Genomic DNA, 17,544 nt, shown 5'->3' on the forward strand with positions numbered 1-17,544 from the left:
TCCTCCATGTCTGACCCGGAGGAAGTGCTCCGACTGCGTCCAAGCGTTGCCAGATCAGAATGACAGTTCCCAGCCCAATCACATCTTAGAACCCGCCAATTCCAATAAAAACCAGCCCAAACCACGAAGTTGTATGTGCCATGAACCAGCCCAATGTATTGTTTCCCCACCTGACGTAAACAAAAACAGCTCGATTGGACGGAAAACCGCCCAATCTGGCAACACTGACCGCGTCTCCGTGCGTTCTGTCAGTCGGTACTGCCCTCCTGTGGATGGGAGGCACATCGCAATAAAGCAGGTCGTTATATTGGCGATACGGGATTCATGGCTTGTTTTCCTCAGTTTGCATAATTACAGCGGAATGCAATAAACAAGCAGTCTGCAGAAGTAGAAAGCTTAGTAAATCGGTACGTGCAGTATCATATTCATGTATGTCCTTAAAAAAATAAAATAAAATCATTTTCACACCCTGATACGATCATTACACGTGATGTTAATTTAGTCTCGTGGCCACGCCTCAAACTTCACTAAAGAGTTTTGTGTTAAACTGCAACGATAAAAGCCTTCATATCGACACCAGAGCCAAATGCACGACGTAAGAGAAGCTTTGGAGTTCAACGTTACACGTCGACGCATGCGCACTGCGCACTGCGAAGAATATAAACACGTCAAGAGAATTCCCGTCTTCTTTTCCGGTGCAGATCGGCTCGAGCAGACGCTTCAGGTTTATACGGATTAGGTATTGTTTTGTAAATTAGACGATTTCAGAAGGAATAAAAAAAACAACCAAAAAACCGTGAAATAAAATTGCAAATATGTACATGCGCAGTATGACTCCTGTAAAATACTTCAGGCACGATGGCCAAAACCGGTCTGCAAGAGGCTCCATTCCGGCCGTCAAACCACTAAACAAATTGAAAAAAAAAATGTTTTAAAACAATTTTAATGAAGTCAACATAATTAATCCAAACAAGTAATTTAGCACTAGAAAGTATTAAAATTGGATTCACATTTAGATTGTAGTCATTTTTTGGAGTACTGTAAATGTTTTCTTGCGAAAAATATAAACGTTTATCATGTAGGCTGCATGACAAAGGAAAATAAAAGTCCAAGTTTAAAGATTTTTATACCACTATTTTAACGGTCCAGCCCACTCAAGTTGAAATTGGGCTGAATGTTTCCCCTGAACTAAAACGTGTTTGATATCCTGGCTTTTACTGTAGCAGTACAATGCAGAGCATTTATTATTGGCCTTTACCGACAATAAACGAGAGACAGTAAACTGGATGCTTTTATTCTTTGTATCTGATATGAGCATGATTTGCAACACATTCAAAAAAGTATTCATCCCCATCATTATTATGAAATCATTACTTATCAACACTATTTCGCGTGATCTTCTATGACAGGAAACTAAGATTTAAAAAGGAAGTAGTAATTTATGTTGATAACAGGCCCTGAAGTATACCGAGAAGTCAACCTTAGGATTGAAGTGCTGATACAACTGTCTCATCTGTTCTTTGTTATTTAAGTTTCAATCAAGTTACTTTAACACATTGGGAGGTTTCACTCTTCACTTGTACTTCAAATGCCCATAGAGTAAGAAAATGTTCCTTTCAGTCCAAGTATGACCATATTTATACCAGTGCACTAAAATTAGTATATTTTTAGTTTACATTACTGAATTGAATGGAAAGACGCAAGAGAGCTTTTGTAATTCTACTGATTTATACACCAACACATTAAAAAACCCCACATCAGTTGCACTAAAGCCAAGATTTTTCTTCCCTTCTTCCTTAAATTCATCCATTTCAGTGGCCAAATATTACATTCTCAGTCTTCAAGCCATTTAAGCATTCATGATTAAATTGCAGAAGTAGTTGGATCATCAACGGACACCTGTGAACAAACCCAGTGTTTACCGTCTCTGTCGGTAAAGTGTTAGTTCATCTTCACTAGAATTAAATGACGGCCGTCTCCTGCAGACACCCACTCGTCCTCTGCTCCTGGATTCTGCGCACCGTGGTGAGAGGAAGCCGGAGCACCTGGAGGAATCCAGGGGACGAACCCGCAAACGCCACAGTTCAAAAGCCGCCTCCAAAGAGAAACTCGTAACTTTCTACTCAGTCAATTACCAAACGGAAAAGATTTTTAACAAAATGTTTGCTTTATTTTTGTTTTGTTTTTCTTTTTTAATCCAGGACAACTCATTCAAGGATAATCAAGGAGAAATAAGCACTAATATGTTTTTTTTTTTATTAGAATTTTTTTTTTCGGTTTTTACATTTTGTCAGAGATGGATGGTGAAATTTGTATCAGAATTGGTCAAAGTAAAACAAAAGAATATATAATAACAATACATTAATAATTAATTCAATACAATGAAGTGTGGCGTCGATGACTGAATAACAATGGCCCAGAAAAATGGAGGGTTGTTATTGTTTTCACTGCTTCTTCTTCTGTGGTACTGCAATAATCACCAGCACTAACTCAACTCAATCGACAACAGTAGAGGAGGAAGAGGAGTGCGCTCACAAAGTTCAGCACTCCAGCCCCTCAAAGAGGAAACACTTTTTTTTATTTAAATAATATTTTATCAAAGCTTCTGTTTCTTTATCTTCATAAAATGTTTCTAAAACTCATCTGTCTTTTTTAAACTTTCTCCTTTTTTTGCATTTTTGATTTGTTTTCCTTTTCAGAGACTATTTTTTTTTTTTTTTTTAAGTTTTCCGTCTCCATTTGACCTCAATGTGTCCATTTTTGCACACGTGGTGGCCTGTGTATTGTGCACTGTATGTACTTGTAACTGTGTGTGTGTGTGTGTGTGTGTGTGTGTGTGTGTGTGTGTGTGTGTGTGTGTGTGTGTGTGTGTGTGTGTGTGTGTGTGTGTGTGTGTGTGTGTGTGTGTGTGTGTGTGTGTGTGTGTGTGTGTGTGTGTGTGCGCGTGTGTGTGTGTGTGCGTTGATGTGTCCTTGGCTGAGGTGTGGAACAACTTGGAGTCGTTTAAGTGCTTGTGTAAATGCAAAAACCTGCGCGTATGAAGCATGGAGACGTTCTATTAAACATGTTTATGGAGTGCACGTCTACTTCGTGTCCTGCTTCACCTGCAGCCGAGTGACGGCAGCAGAAGTCCAACTGAGCGCTTGAAGCTGGCACAAGCAATGAGGTGTGTGTGTTTGTGTATCCAAAATAAGCTTATTGAGGAGTTTGCTGAGCTAATTTGTGCATGTGTGTGTGTGTGTGTGAGCAGATTAAAGTAAAGTGAGTGTCTCAGTGCCTACACAGGTGTGTGTGTGTGTGTGTGTGTGTGTGTGTGTGTGTGTGTGTGTGTCTCCCGATATTTTAAGATTTATGCACCTGCAGATCAGTGAAGTACACTTTTTAATTCATCTGCACCAACTGTGTAAAGCTCGGTATAGCCACTGCATGATGTGGTAGAGGGCATGCGTGTGTGTGTGTGTGTGTGTGTGTGTGTGTGTGTGTGTGTGTGTGTGTGTGTGGTCTAGAAGGCACGGAGGGTGGTGTGGGAGGCTCAGTCTCTCAGGTCCATGCTGGAGCCGAACAGCGCCACCAGCTGCTCCTCGTAGTGGGCGATGTTCCTCTTCATGATCTCCTTACAGGAGCCGAGGAGGCGCTCGAACGCCTGTATGTCTATTACTGCAAACAGAAAGAGGAAACGATCAGGACGCCTGCCGAGTCGCCTCTTCAGACCCGCCGGAGCCTTGATGCGCGCGATCCTGCTCCTGCAGCAGCGGCAAACTGGTCCATCTCAGACATCACTGTCACAAACTCTCCCCACAAAAGAAAAAGTGAGAAGGTAATCGGCTATTTGCATCAGATGTTAGATTAAGAGTCAAGTTTTTTTATTTTATTACCCATCATACAACGTCATTATCTATAAAATACCACAAGGATGTGTTCCACTTAATGTTTTTATTTGGATTCATTTTAGCGAATCTCTCTCAGGGAGTAGAATCCTTCATTTAAGGAGGTTTAGTTAAACACCAATCATGGAAAATACACATGATACAAGGAATAACACCTCATCAGGTCAGGATCTAATATGTGTAAATGTTGTGCGAGTCGCTGCAGGGCCACAGGGACTCTGGACGTCCAGCTACAGGGAGAATGAAAGTGAGCGTGATGGGCAAGAGACTCCGCTGCAGTACGGCTGACTGACATTATCTCTGCTTCAAAAGCCCGTCGGTGAGGAGCTGCAGTAGCGGCAGTGCAGTGAAGACGAAGCCCACCGACGGAGGAGACAGGCCGGAGAGCGAGGACACACACAACCAGCGGAAACCAAAAGACCCAGAAAGAGACTGACTGAAAGCTACGTCTGAAAAATTGGAAATCCACACGGTTGAACGCATAAAACAAAACCTTTTCCTGCCTGCTTCATTTGTTGATATTTACTTCCACAGAGACACCTCAGGCAATTAAAAAAGCCTGTTCATAGTTAAAAAATAAAGCGCTCAGCCACTTTAAAAGCCTGACAATCACACCGCGGCCTTCCATCAACAAAGACGACAAGGTGACTGCAGCTGAGCAGGAATTCATCCAAACTCAAATACCTCTTCATATCTCATGACCAGCCACTTGTAACCGTTCAATTAGTGGAAAATGAATACCACAGGTATTGTTAAAGTGCCGAGCGCTCTAAACGTTGAGTAATAGGTGCTTCTGATTTGATAGAAATTCCAACTATATGCTCACATTTTGAAATTCGTGAGCTTGATGGTGCATGTGTTTTACAATGAGTGACCTTCAACGACCTTATCGGCCTCGATAAGCCACAATTATCCTCAATGTGTACATTCTTTTTTTTTTTTTCTAAATAAGAAATTTGATACACTTTTTAAGGTTGGAGTCATTACTTTCTACTTTGTCGTTAAAGATGAAGAAAACAAGATTTAACCTGCATCTATTTGGATGCGACTGCAGCTCAAGCGGCGCACACACACACACACACACACACACACACACACACACACACACACACACACACACACACACACACACACACACACACACACACACACACACACACACACACACACACACACACACACACACACACGACTGTGATCACTTTCAACTCTCCACACGCACTCGACATCATACAAGTACGCAAACTATCGCAAGAATTTGACGAGAACGACACGCGAGAGCACATCTCTGACGTGTGCGCCGATGCTGATGGATGTGTGGAGCGTCTCACCCAAACACTTGACATCTCCGACTGCGTAGGCTGAGGCGGCTCGGGGCTTGTTAGTGACCAAGGCCAGCTCCCCGAAGTAGTGACCCCTGCTACAGCGCGTTAGCTCCACCTCCGCATTGTCTGCGTGGCCAGCCTTCGTCTGCGGGAACAGAGGAAGGAGAGCGGGATTAAAGGTGAGAAGCACTCAGCAACTGAGAGGACCACCCTGCTCTCGACTGTTGCTAGGCAAAACCGCACTGACACTTTTAGAGTGTGGAGGAATCTGACGGCGGTCGAGAGGAGGAAATGTACGGCGACGAATCACGGTGATCCGTTCATATGACACGACAGAAAGAGAAGATGATCTTACTTTACTCTTCATCATGATTTTAGCTTCCCCAGATTCTACAATGTAGAAGCAGTCGGCTTTATCTCCCTGAGAGAAAGACAAACGCAGAAGGTTATTGATTGCAACATGTGGTCAGGATCACGACGCTCATGGATGTTTGTTGGATTCATGTCTCACCTGTGTGATGATGCGCTCACCATCTGAGAACTGCTTTGCTCCTAATACATCCACAATCTTCATCCTCTCGTTCGCCTGGACACAAAAAAAAACAAAAAACAAAACAAGAAATGATCAAAGTGAAAACCCCATTCCAACCTGTTTTAACCAGCGTGTCTGCATGTTGCAGCTCTTTGACGTTATTAATTAATGCATTTCAAAAAAAAAAAAAAAAAAAGCTAAATAGATTTGATGTGACGAGTGAGCCCAACAAGGCACTAAGCTACAGGGAACTTCTAAACGTCGGGAGGAACAAGGCGGGTTTCTGACTCGTACTGGAGATCCACTCACCTCCAGTGATTTGAGTAAGGGCACAGACTCGATGAAACACTCGTACATCCTCCTCTTCTTGGCATTGTTCTTTACAATGAGTCTACGAAACGTAGCACGGTCCTGGAAGGAGACAGAAAGGAGAAGAAAAAAAAAACAAAACCCACACAACCATGAAAAGAGATAGTTGGTGTTCCTCTGAGCGCCACTGGGTGGAGCTGTAGCAGCAGGAAACATCAGAGCAGAGCACAGCCTCCATTCATAGATTACAGGAGTCCATTCTTAATGTCTCTGAGGCTGTTCTGAACCTTCAGACACAACAAATCCACCAACAGGAGTTCCAAAACAGAATGCGTAACATTTGAAAGATTGCATGTTCTTACCAGTCCCCATAGAGCCCCCTCCTGGGTGGCCACAATGGTGGCAGCACGTGGCGTGTTGTACATGAGTGCCAGCTCCCCGAAGCTGCCCTTGTTGTCATACTGGCCCACACACTTTCCAGATACCATGATATCGTACACGCCCCTAGAGGGAGAGAGAGAGAGAGAGAGAGAGAGAGAGCGATATAGAAGGAATTAGGCCAAATGTTACCAGATCATCACTCCCAAAAGGTGCCAGTTTGGGGGCAATTTAGCCTCTGAAGAAACACGACCAATTTCTCTGTGGGTTCAGTGGAGTCAGCAGATGTGCAGATAAAGAATAGTGGGCCCAGAATGTCCTCCTCCTGGTCATTAACACATGCAACTGAAGAAAGAAAGAAAGAAAGAAAGAAAAAAACACTCGAATTTCTCCATTAATATCGAGTGGGATGAAATGTGGCTGCTCTCCATATGGACTTCTTGCCTACATGGCAGGAAACCGCCTCTCACACGTCGGATACTACAAAACGAACATCACTCTTACCACAGACAAAGGATTCTGGAACCAAGATGCTTAATAGTTAAACATATAGAACTATCTCAGCACGTACTTATTTACTCAGTAGGCTTTTTGGTTAATTGACCATCCAAATGATATAATTGCAACCTAATTACAGTTTATCTGTAGCCTCGGGACCTGGCTTTGCTGGTAATGTGAGACAGAGGATGAAATACAATAATTGAGAGAGAGTGTGCGCAAGTGCATGAGTGTGTCCACTATACTTCATCGGGACCATAATGAAGGCTCACACAAAGAACTGAGATCCAGTTTAAAGGCCAACATCAAATTAGATAAGGCTTAAACTAAAGTAAATTTAAGGTAAGAACCTTGTGGAAGCATTACGCCCATGACTGAGTCACACGGTCGACGTATGTGTACTGTATTCTACTGTACGCTCTTCTCACCATCTAAAAATTACAATGGTTAATATGACTTGAGGATGACAGTATGAATGTGGACGTCCAATATGAAATGCCACAGTTGTTCACTAGTCGGATAGTAAACAATCTGAGTGGAGGTGATCCGACGCCCCTCCCTCCTCTGTATGAGGATTAAACCTGGGCTGGGTAATTTGCAGCGTTGTAGCAGGGCCGGATTAAACGGTCATTTTGCAGGACAGTCTGTCCTCCCATTGGCTCCGCGCAGAGGCTAAAGCCCTTGTTAGCGGTGGAGCATTAGCTTACTTTGACTGGATTATCATGACGAGGGGGACGATGATCACTTGTGCAAGTTAGCTGAAGTTCACCCAGACTATTCTGTTACTGTGCTGCTTGCTCTTCATTCAACAGGCATATGTGAACGCTGTGGAGGATGAAGGATTTCGCACAGCTGAGACATCTCGAGCCAACGGGACAGAGATTACAGCGAAAAAGCTGCTTTCATCTGGTGAATGAATATCAATCAATTAATGCTGGGGAAAAAAAAACAAAAACACAACAAGAATCTTTCCAAAAACAGGATGGAAAGTGGTGAATGATTTTTGTGGTGTATTGCATCAGCCGAATGGATGCATATGGAGGATTTTTTTTCTGCCCAGTTCACCCTGGGGCCCCATCTTTAGTGATTTTGAATCTGCTCAGAAGGAGGAACATAAATCCTAATATAAACAAATATAACCAGACAGTCTATGAGGTGCTGAGCTGCAGAGTGATTTATGAAGAACGGAGACATTTCCATCTTTGTTGGGAAAATACAATCTTGAAAACTGTAAGCCCCCCCCCCCCAAAAAAAAAATACAAAAAAAACAAAAACAAACAAAAGAAAAAAACCTAAGAGTGATTTATTGATTTCAAAACAGAAAAGCAGAATATGCAGTTTACTTTTGATGAGACTTTCAGCTTTGTTCTCTTGGTCCGTTCCTCTCACCAACCATCTCCACCTTCTCCTCAGACTCCATCTTCTCGAAAGTTTTCCTTTCAGCGAGCCTCTTGAGCTCCATCTCTGTCTGCCACCTCCAGTTCCGCCTGTTATTTACCCAGTGCTACTTTCAACAAACCATACATCCTACCAGGTCCAGGCAGTGTCGTGAAGCTTCTCTTTCACTCATGCTGCTGTCCTGTCACCCATCAGCCAACCTCGCTGCTCCCCTCTTCGCTGCACTGCTCATTGCTCTGCGTGGTTGAGTCCAGGTACCTGAACTCAACCACACTTCCACCTGCTTCCCTCTCATTCACAGACATTGGAGCCTCGTCTCTGTTGACCTTCCTCCTCTCCTCCTCTCTCCTCTCCCCTCTCCTCCGCCTGCTCTCTACTCTCTGAATGCAACGCTATCGGTGAACTGCCTCACCACCCTCACATAGGTTTCTGCCACTCCCAACTTCCCCCTGTAATAAAATCTCTTCCCTGGGAACACGATGATAAACAAACACATTGTGGCTCCTTTTCACCCGACGACTGCTGGGGGACCTGAACCGCTCTCCTCTCCAACTCCTCCTCCTCACACAGTCGCTGTGTGGCTGATCCACATTATAGCTCTATACTGCTTCTCGTCTCGCCAGGCATCCTCTCACCACTCAGGATTGTGTGAAGCGGCCTGATATGACACATCTCTAAAAGCTAAACAGAACTGAGGACAACAATTTTCACATACTGCACGTCACCATTCCCATCATACATGCACTCGTCACAGTGGAGCCTTTCCGATTTGCAGTGGAACACTGGATTCCAGACTATCTACTCTTGTGGAGTGTGGTGTTGACATTTCGCAGAACACAGACTGAAAAAAAAAAGAAAAAATACACCCTCTACATGTGCCATTTAGAGTCAGCTGAAGGAAGGGAATCCGTTTATGCTGATCTGATGGATAACATCATGATGCACTCCGGAATGAGGAAAGGATGTATAAATATGGCTTGGTGACATAATAAGATGAATGTATGACTTTATCCTGTTTTGCCTCCTGCTTTTCTCTTCCGCTTCCTGTTTGAAGCCCTCCAGCCTGCTGTGCATCCATGTTCACACCCCACCCTGCTGGTGACATTAGCAACCACCTACACTTTTGTGCAAGCCAAGGAAAATCCCCACATAGTACACGATCAGGCAGGCGTGCTGCTCTTAAAGGTCATCGCATGTCTCATGTACAGCGGGCACGTCGTCTGTGAAAGCTCGTGGAGATGGAACGATAGCACAACAAGTGGAACCAAATCGCTGCGTCGAGCTGATATGTGCCATTCCAAGAATGAATAGAGGCCTGGATGTGATAAACACCGACAAGCCACCAGACGAACAGTGTGACGCCTGTTCTGTGCTCAGGAGGAGAATTTGAAAGGTAACAGCTTGAGGTTTCAAGCCAAGAATAAGAAATGTACGAACAAAGAAAATCATTATAGTCGTCTAAAATATGAAGGAGTTTGAGGCTGCGTTCACACGAAAGGTCTTGTATGATTGATGAAAAAATAAATAAATGACGAGTTCACATGCAGCGTTTATTGAAATGATGCATTTGTCCAAAGACATTTTTTTTTTTTTTTTTTTTTTTAAGTGTAAAAAAGTTGGGTCCTCCTATATTTGGGGTGTAATATTCATTATGGGAACCCAAGTCAGTTAAACACGGGAATACATTAAGCAGTGATTTAGGAGTTTTGAGTGAAAATGCACCGTTTTTGTTTCAGAGAAATTTTGTGTTTACACAACCACGTTTTGAAAACGATGCAGTGAGGATGTCAGGCCAGCAGGTGTCACTGTTGGTTGTTTTTGTAAGGAAACCACAGACACATGCACGCAGAGAACAATACGGTATAAACATTAACAATGGCGAGTACAGGGACATTTATTGGATTGCCATTACGGGTGACTAAACTATAAATCAACCAGGAGACTATGGACTGGGAGTCATGCCACTTTGGAGGCAAACTTTATTGTTCATCTTATTGTGCATGTGCAGAAGAAATATTTACCACAGGTGTGCTGCACATGCACAGTTGTGGATTGTCTAAAAAAGTCGCAACGGATGGACTGAGGACACTGGGATTTGACTCTAATCAAAAACATCCAGGGAAGTTTGGCAAAATTTGTTGATTTTTGTGTTGTTTTTCAAAAACAAAACGAACATCTATGAGCATTGGGCTTTAGAGATTCCTTAAAAATAAAGTCACATATGCGTCACTTCTATTCCTGTGTGAATATCATCCCACTCAAAATTCTGATTTGTTTCTTTTTCACCTTATTCAAATTACACACAAAAAACTCAATTGCCTGCAGCCTGACTACTCTAATTTGCTAGTTAAGTGTCTATTTTAACATTAGAAACACAATTTTATCATCATGATCTGGCCCAATCAACCAGTGTACACAGCGTGAGTTTACAATGTGACATTATATGGCAGGAAAATTATACAAACTGCCTGCAGGCCTATATGGCTGCTGAATACATAGAGCAACATACCCCAGTCATAAACATGAACAGCGCACCAAAACAGGTCCAAACAAAGGCCACCACTGGTCGTATTTGTTGAATAATCTCTTGAGCGCACTTCCATCTCCTTTCAAAGGTGGTATTTCCCATCTTTACTTGTCTGGATCTTACCTTTCTATGACATAGAAATTGTCTCCGTCGTCTCCCTGGTCGATGACGTGATCCTGGGGCTGGACGATCAACTCAAATATGGCGTCTAGCACCTGTGAGAACTGCTCCTGGAAACCAGACAAAGAGGAAGTACGTCAGACACAAAGATTCATGCTGCAGCGAGGGGGAAAATGCCTTCGCTAATGCTTTTAAAAACCACTTAATGCAAAGTGAATTAGCATGAGAGAAGGAGTATTTGATGTGACCACGCTTTGCCCTCAGAGCCACGTCACTTCTCTCAGCGCATTTGCAAACACATCTTCTGCCGATGTTCAGATTCTTCTGTTTCCTCATGAAAATCCAGACAGACTTGATTATATTAACAGGGTTCAGTGGGAACCTCTTGTTCTTTGCCAAGATGAAAGTAATTACAATAAATCCCGACTGTATGTTTGAGGATGTTTTCCTCTGCTGCAAAATACATTTGGAACAAATCTAGTAACTTCCTCTTGGTATTGAATGACCTTATATTACACCTACCTAAAACTTTGGAGTGCGTGCGTGCAAAAAAGCACACAAGGGAGCGGAAAGGAGGAATTTTTGAGTCCACCATCCAAGATTAATCAAGAAATGTGACAAGTATTGATAGTTTACTTAAAAATAGAAATGGTTAAAAAAAAAAATTTAAATCCTGGAAGAAATTTTAAGAACATCCAAGTAGAAAACTCCAAAATAACCGGAGTTGAACCTCTTCATTCATTTGGGTACTGCGTAACGGATCCATCGGTGGCTTTATTTGTTGGTCGACATGCAAGAAACAAATTAAAAATCCCCTGTGAAAAACTCAGTGGGGCAGATGACAGCAGACGCCTTTATGGATGACATGAGGGGTCAGTGAATGGTTTAATGAGAATGTCATCCCTCCAGGAGTTTTCCATAATACTGTATAATGTATGCCAATGAGGACTAAGCGCTAAGATACAAAGGCACTTTATGTTAATTCAATACTCACCGCTTTGCATGTGAAGAGCTTTCTGCATTGCTACGCGTTTGCGTAGACCTATTCCTGCAAATGTTCTTGAGGCTTATTTACCTGGTCTAGTGTTTTGAAGAGTAGGATGTCTCGACAGGCGTCTTGCAGTCTGCAGCGCTGTTCGTCTGTTTTTGGGTGCACCACTCTGGGCTCGGTGTCCTCGTCATCGTCGTCTGGGTTGAAAGCTTCCGCACACACTGGAAAAATAGCCGTGCCAATCAAATTAGGAAGTGGCAAAGAATGGCCCTACGTGACGCTACTGTAACTTAACGGATCACACAAGGATCTAAAATGCGAACATGTTTAAAGAGAGATTTATGCAGCAGAACAACCAAGTGGAAAAATTAAGCTGGTGTGAAATTACAAGCACTTTATGTTGCATGTTTGCAGGCTCAGCTTATCAAGGCCCCATTCACATGACGTTTCAATTGAATACATCCTATTTTCACAGTGTTTCTTATAAAAACGATGCGGAAACAGAGGAAATGTTGAAAACAATGTAATTTTCATGTTTGGCCACTAATAGCTGCACTTGGTTTTTTTGTAATGAAACCACACACATACGTGTGCAGAGAAAATTATGCATGTTTATTGCATAATGTTCACTGAACAATGAGAGTACACAGACATCCATACGGACAAACAACCAAGTTGAATTGCCGTCACAGTGACTCAACTATAAAACTACCAGGCCCCAGGAGAATATGGTCATTACACTCTGGAGGCCGCCATCGCTGTTATTGTTCTACTCGCATATGTGCAGAAGAACCGTTTTCTATGGCCATGGTGAGCATGTGCAGTAGCAGCTTTTCAGAAGAGTTGTGTTTTTCCCTGTTTCCATGAAGACGGAGTGTTTTAGAAAAGTTACGTTTTCACCGACCCCGACAGCTGTTGTCGTATGAACGGACAGCCAAAACGCAACGCATGTAAACAAGGCAATAACTCATTCATGTGCAATAACTTTGTTAAGCAGTCCAACATGTAAATTTATTATTGTGTACTACGTTATAGTGTAAAAATGTCTAGGTATGAGAAAAAACAACAACTTTTGCATGACATTTTTTTTTTACTTTATATTGTATTAAGGCCTATTTGCTCTTTCCTGGTGGCACATCAGATAAAGTTTGACTTTGTGAAAGATCAGGGTTTGAATCTGGGCTGAGCCAAGTCAACATAATTATTTGGGAAGGTCTCAGATTTATTGATTCATATCGTATGATAACAAAGTACCACATTACAGTGTTTCTTATATAGCAGCATTATGCATCAGTGAAGTGTCTCATTCTGATTAAAAGCAAACTAAGCAGGCTCTTCAGATGGAAAATGAAAAACAAAAATGCTGTATCCATTTCTAGTAGATTGAATGTTTCCACACGGAGAAGCACAGTGAGGTAAAAAGTAGCACAAGCAGAAGCAGAGGCAGGGTGGAAGTTATTGTACAACACAAAATGAGGTGATGGCCGGCAGGAGGCGGGACGAGAGGACCACGGGACACAGGAGGAGCCCACAAGTGAGGACGTGACACACGCACCGTGACATGTTTTACCACACTGGATGACAAACTGTAGCAAGGTCATTTCAGATTGTCAACATGTATCTGTGTTTCCCCCAACACTGTGGAGATACACTCTGCTCTTCACAAGATATTCTCCAGAAATTGCAGACGTCCCCCAGTGTTTGGGACTGCAATCAGGAGAGTAGCTTCTTATCTGTCAACTGTCAAATCAACGACGGGAGAAGCCTTGTCCTCGGGAGTGTCAATGTGTTAACTTCTTTCAATGCAGCAAATGTTTCAAACCACTGAACTTTACTGCCAAACAAAATGTGACAAATACATAAAGAGAACTTAAGTAACAAGCTGCAGTGACAAAACACAATGGATTATATACAGAGGCCATGAGATGTTCAGTGGGAGGAATGCCATTTCTGATGAGGTACGGCTGACAGGCCAGGCAAGTTGATCAGAAGTATTGCCAATTCAGTTCAAGCAGATTCAGCCTTGAAATGAGGAATGTTTGAGTTTCATTTTTCTTTTGTGATCGTCCATCCATCAATGAAAAGATTTGGTTGACTGTGTGTCTCTTCAGAAAAGAGGGGAGAAACTACTTCAGAGACAGTGGCACATTAACCGAGTAAATAATTTGAATAAAATATTGACTTTCTTTAGAAATAACGGTATAAGCAGATGGTTCTTTTTTTCTGAGTGCAATTTCATCCTTCAATAATTCTCCATCTGTGAGCAATTAAATTATGCTGTGTTAAGTTGTGATGATACATCAGCTTAGCCTACAGCAACACTTGCATCAGTATAAAAAAAACAGCGGTACAGCTTTCAAAAGGTGAAACTGAACTTGGTGATTTAAAAGAAAATATTGAACAGCAAGAGGGAAACTGTGCTTAAATGTCCTGCTGAAAAATGACAACTACACAAACGGTTTGCAAAAGTTTTGAAGCCTGATTAATGTTTTTTTGTGGACTTTGCGTCTTGTCCCTTTGTGTGCAGGAATTTCTTCTTCCTTCAGGACAAAACTATGGCTTTGAGATAATTTGGCGAGTCCGAAATGCTCTGTGGGGTTTGGATGCGAGTTTGTGACATTGTGTGTCTATGACCTGTCCAGGATATGTCCTGCCTTCACCCATAGTCAGCTGGGATAGGCTCCAGGATCATGTGATTTAGGAGATTAAATGTAACTTGGGTAGAGCTCATGTTTCTTTTTACCATTTATTGCACATATTACTTTTCAAGCTAAAACCCAGCCTAAAATCTTAGGTACAAGTCTAAACATGGTGCAGAAATTATTTCATCTAGAGCAGATCAGGTGTATTTGTTTGATGTAATGTAAAGAATTCTAAAAGTTGCACAACGAGTTGTTATCAGTTCTGGGAAATTTGCAAGAAGCTTTTAGACAAGATTAAATAATAAAATTTCACGGAATGCAGCAAATTTAAAAACAAGTTTCTTTGACATCAATTAAGCAGATAAAAAAAGCCCTAAAGGTTGAACTTTGAGCACAACAGGATGTGTGAATCAATCTATGAATGGACTTTAACAACTTTTTGTTGTTGACAAGAAAAGAGGCCTTGTGGACTTCAGATTCTTTTAATTCAATACACTCTTTAATACGAAAAATATGACACCTCACAGAGGAAGACCTCTGACATGTCCCATGACAATGAGGTGGGATTTCAAAGAAACTACTGGTTAGATGCTTGAACACAACTCGTCGAAAAAGTCTTCACTAGAGAGGCAAACAAAAGCTATAGTTTTTTCCCCCATAGAAGCTCAGAATTGTAAGTGTGTTTCAAGATCACAATTTCACATAATCACTTCAATTAATTCCAGAGAAAATGAAGGTAATGGATTGATTTAGTCATTTTACTGGTAGAAAATTAGGAATAAACAGGTAATCTAGATAAATCGTGAGATAAGCTGTATTGCTGGTGTAATGTACAACAATATACTCGGTCTAATAATAGTGCTGCATGATATAGAAGCAACATGTGATGTTTATCATTATGATGACCACATTATTTGCAATAAACACTTGATGATAATGATGATGTTAATGTCTTTATGCTTTAGCAATAGTTCGTTCAATTACCAGGACTTTCTCTTGCTTATAATTTATTCTAGCTGTGACTGGTAAAGTATTTTATTATTTTCATCTCCCATCACATGTGTGCCTGTAGTTCTCCTCACGTTATTTTTGTTCTTTTTAATTAGTTAATACAATTTTTGTGACTCATTCGCAATTATTCAGACTTTTCCTTCTTTATATATTTATATATGAATTTATGTCTTTTCGAATTGGAAATACACCACCATTATATTTCTGGCGGAAGGTGAAGAGACGGACTAGTTTCAGTACAAAGGTTGATGCTAAATGCGCAGAATGACACAGATGGCTGTCTTCTACATTCCAACAGCAAACAGCTCCAACTCATGGCCTGGCATGCAAACTACGTTGTTTTCAGAATTGGTGCCGTTTCAGTGTAAACAAACAGTTTTGAAAAGATTGCTGGTCAAACGCAAAACCGTTCTGAATGAAAACACAAAAATTATGTGCTTTCAATTGAAATGTTGTGTAAATGGGACCTAAGGTGGAAACAAAACAACATGTTAAATCCTTTAGAAGACAAAGTGACGTCTTTGTCCGCAGAAAATAAACCTTTTTCAAAACAACAGAACAGGAAACTTTTTTAACAACTTACAGAGCTGTGATTATTTTTCACACCAGTGGAAGACCTTTACTGTAACACTTTTGAGACATCTGAGGAGCACCACAGAGATGCCTTGTTGTTGTATTACAATTCCTTTCCGTGGCTCAAGAAGGATCAGTATGTCTTACAAAATTTCCACAACAAAAGGTCTGCTTGTATCACACAGCATTTTTGCCAACAAGGAATCTTTCGACCACTTTGTTTTCACATCACAGTAACGAGGACGTCTGTGCGACTGGAAGGTCTGGCTGCAAAACAGTAAAAGCAGCAGTAAAAAGAAGTTTTTAGGCTCTACAAATTAACACCATACTGCTCAACAAACCTTAATGAGGCTGGGGTGAAGACGGCAAGCTCAACAATGATAGAGGGACGGCAGTAAAGATAAACATCAGCAGACACACCCAGGACCTAATCAAAGTGCACCGTTCTGTGACGGCTGACGACATTCAATCACTCGTACGTAAACACTAGATGGGCACTACAGAGCGTGAGAAAACAAGAGCGCTGTCCATACAAAACCACAGAAGCCCAGACAATGCAAACACGTAAAACCCGATCCCACCAACACAGCGGAGCTTCCCAACACTGTGTTTTACATGCGAGGAGTACGCAAATAACGCTCATTATCAGAACACCGTTCCACCACAGCAGCAGACGCAAATCAGTAAGGTTACCACTTGGGCTCAGCAGCGCGACTGTCGAGCATGTCAAACTGTAAGTGAGACACTCAGCCAGTGATGTATGCAATGTGGGTCCTGGTGTGGATTACACTTAAGGGACATGACGTCAAAGTCTTTTGGACACGCACACAGAAGTGAATTCACACAGACACATCTTACCTGACACTCTCCTGTTGAATCTGCTGGGTGGTGGAGCTGTGGAGAGAAAGAGAGAGAGAGAGCGGTGAACATCATTTGGACACAACTACATTCATTTGATGAGACTGTGATTGTTGTGAAATGCACATGCGACTGTCTGCTCTGAAAAGCGGGCGTTCATAATGACAACTGACGAAAATCGGAGGATTCAAAAGAGAAACGGGAACAACAGGCAGACAGTGACTCAGAGTGACAGCCGGCATTGGGGAGAGAAACATAGTGCCAAATGGATAAAGGCAGCAAGAAGTGATAAAACAAAAAGTAGGACACACTCAGAGATTCAGGTGGACCTGAAGTGACAGTGTGTGACCGGGAAACATGTGAGCTGACTGAGGACTTACAAAAAATAAAAATATAGGAATCTGAGCCGTGACTGGAGACAAGTTAACAGGGAATGAACACATGTGATCAGTCTCAGCAACAGTAAGCCTGAAGTCATACAGTGCAAGTGCATTA

General features: G+C 42.0%; 1 protein-coding gene across 2 annotated transcripts in view; it reads right to left on the reverse strand.

Moving 5' to 3' along the window:
- Window positions 1–2,146: 2,146 nt before the first annotated feature.
- Window positions 2,147–17,544, reverse strand: part of prkar2aa (protein kinase, cAMP-dependent, regulatory, type II, alpha A) — a 46,397-nt gene continuing 30,999 nt past the window's right edge. For both annotated transcript variants that reach the window (XM_080497415.1, XM_080497414.1), the window contains exons 3-11: window positions 17,050–17,085; window positions 12,050–12,186; window positions 10,978–11,084; window positions 6,416–6,557; window positions 6,054–6,155; window positions 5,724–5,798; window positions 5,568–5,633; window positions 5,219–5,357; window positions 2,147–3,657 (exon numbers count right to left, since the gene is read on the reverse strand). In XM_080497415.1, coding sequence (XP_080353541.1) covers window positions 3,533–3,657; window positions 5,219–5,357; window positions 5,568–5,633; window positions 5,724–5,798; window positions 6,054–6,155; window positions 6,416–6,557; window positions 10,978–11,084; window positions 12,050–12,186; window positions 17,050–17,085 — 929 coding nt within the window. In that variant the 3' untranslated portion in view covers window positions 2,147–3,532. The remainder of the gene's footprint in view (window positions 3,658–5,218; window positions 5,358–5,567; window positions 5,634–5,723; window positions 5,799–6,053; window positions 6,156–6,415; window positions 6,558–10,977; window positions 11,085–12,049; window positions 12,187–17,049; window positions 17,086–17,544) is intronic.

This window comes from Blennius ocellaris (assembly GCF_963422515.1).
Source record: "Blennius ocellaris genome assembly, chromosome: 5".
NCBI lineage: Eukaryota > Metazoa > Chordata > Actinopteri > Blenniiformes > Blenniidae > Blennius > Blennius ocellaris.